We start from the raw sequence: 1,951 nt of genomic DNA, 5'->3' as shown, positions 1-1,951 counted from the left end.
GAGCTGTATTAAAGGGCAGTAGCATTAGGAAGCTGAGAGTCACTGACCTAGAAGAGCATGAAAGGGTACAACTATGACAGCAGTCACAGCAGTAACCGCTTCGGATGACAACTGACTTGCCAGAATGACTCAGCTTTTGCTTCAATCCATAAAAGAGGAAAGTGAATCTCAAAACTCAACAAGGAAACATAGCTATGGAGAGGAAGACTAAATCTTAGGGCTAAGGTCTGTCTCATTCTAGAACATCCCCCCCCATGTCAACCCCATCCCCCGCCCCACTGCCTCCCATGATATCAGACTCAAGGAGCCCTGCGTAAATGACTGTTCTGTCAGAACCGCCTTCCTCTCATGTAGACCAAAGGCCCTGGCGTGGGTTTTTTCCTTAAACTCACATAATTTCTTCCTTCCCAAGTCACTTCACAAGGAGGATCTGGCTCAATGTCAAACTACTTTTTTTAAGGCAACAGAGACACCTTTTGGTGAGTCCATGATACTGCAAGGGAGATGATGAGAGATGGCAAGTGCTGGTGGGTGCTGGTGGGTGCTGGTGGGTGCTGGTGGGTGCTGGTGGTGCTGGTGAGTGCTGGTAGGTGCTGGTGGGTGCTGGTGGGTGCTGGTGGGTGCTGGTGGGTGCTGGTGGGTGCTGATAAATGCTGGTGAGTGCTGGTGAGTGCTGGTGGGTGCTGGTAAATGCTGGTGAGTGCTGGTGGGTGCTGGTGGGTGCTGGTAAATGTTGGTGGGTGCTGATAGGTGCTGGTAAATGTTGGTGGGTGCTGGTGGGTGCTGATAAGTGCTGGTGAGCCTCCAATTTTTTCATCCTTTGATGTTCTAAAGCCAGTGGACTTGGCCTACTGACCACAGAAGGAAATATCTCCACAAGGAAAAACAGAGTTGGAGGGCTGGAGAGATGACTCAGCAGTTAAGGAAATTGCTCTTCAAATGCCAGTACCCACATGATGCTTACAACTGTCTGTAACTCCGAGATGTGGCACTGTCACACAGACATACCTGCAGGCAAAACAGCAATACTTAAAGTGAAAGTAAATAAATTAAAAGAAGGAGGAGGAAGAAAGAAAAAAAAAAAAGAAAGATTAGGGTTGGGGGTCCAAGTGTGAGGGTACATGCCTGTAATCCCAGCACTGAGCAAGCTGAAGTAGAAGGATACTGACTTCAAGGAAAGCCTAAGGCTACAGAGTAAATTTCAACCCAGCCTGGGCTACACAGTGGGACACAGTGGGCACAGTGGGACAGAAAAAGGATGGCAGAGCTGCAGTCTGCCTCTACTACCTGAAATGCAGTTCAATCTGAATGGAGCCCTGGGTGGCGCTGCTGCTCTTGGAGGGCTGAAAGATACAGTTGAACACATTGGTCATGCCAGGGCTGGGCTTCTGCCCAGCATAGCGGGTGTCAAATGCCATCATAGAATGGGAAACCAAGTTAATGGACTTGGTCTGGTTGGAAAAACTCTCATAGAGCAGCTTACATTTCTTAAAGTCAAATCTGAAAGGAAAGAAAGCAAACGAAAAGTTAAACACAACCCTACCTTACAAAATTAAGTCCAGGTGTGGAACAAGAGCAATATCATCAGTGTATGAGAGTCCCTTCCAATCTGCGACCCTGCACCAGCTCTGCTCACAACCCACTCGAAATGCAGTTAGTGCTATTGTGCTTTAAGCCTTTTCCACTCGCAGAGAGGTGATTATATCCATAGGAATGCACACAGCACTTAGTACCATTATGATGATGATACACAGAGTCAGAATCACTGAAAACCAAAGGGTGCAAAAAAAAAAAATGCCAGCTGGTGGTATGCTCACTTTAATCCCAGCTCTCGGGAGGCAGAGGCAGGTAGATCTATGAGCTCAAGGTCAGCCTGGCCCACAGAGTGAGTTCCAGAACAGCCAGGGCTACAGAGAAAGCCTGTCTTGAAAAACCAAAAAGAAAAAAAAAA

The 1,951-nt window shown here is 47.6% G+C and overlaps 1 protein-coding gene across 6 annotated transcripts in view; it reads right to left on the bottom strand.

Moving 5' to 3' along the window:
• Positions 1-1,951, bottom strand: part of Vps13d (vacuolar protein sorting 13 homolog D) — a 227,774-nt gene that overhangs the window by 157,177 nt on the left and 68,646 nt on the right. For all 6 annotated transcript variants that reach the window (XM_026782068.1, XM_026782067.1, XM_026782066.1 and 3 more), the window contains one exon: positions 1,288-1,500. In XM_026782068.1, the coding sequence (XP_026637869.1) occupies positions 1,288-1,500 (213 nt within the window). The remainder of the gene's footprint in view (positions 1-1,287; positions 1,501-1,951) is intronic.

This window comes from Microtus ochrogaster, chromosome 10 (assembly GCF_000317375.1).
Source record: "Microtus ochrogaster isolate Prairie Vole_2 chromosome 10, MicOch1.0, whole genome shotgun sequence".
Taxonomy (NCBI): Eukaryota; Metazoa; Chordata; class Mammalia; order Rodentia; family Cricetidae; genus Microtus; species Microtus ochrogaster.
This window is presented reverse-complemented; position numbering and strand designations above follow the sequence as displayed.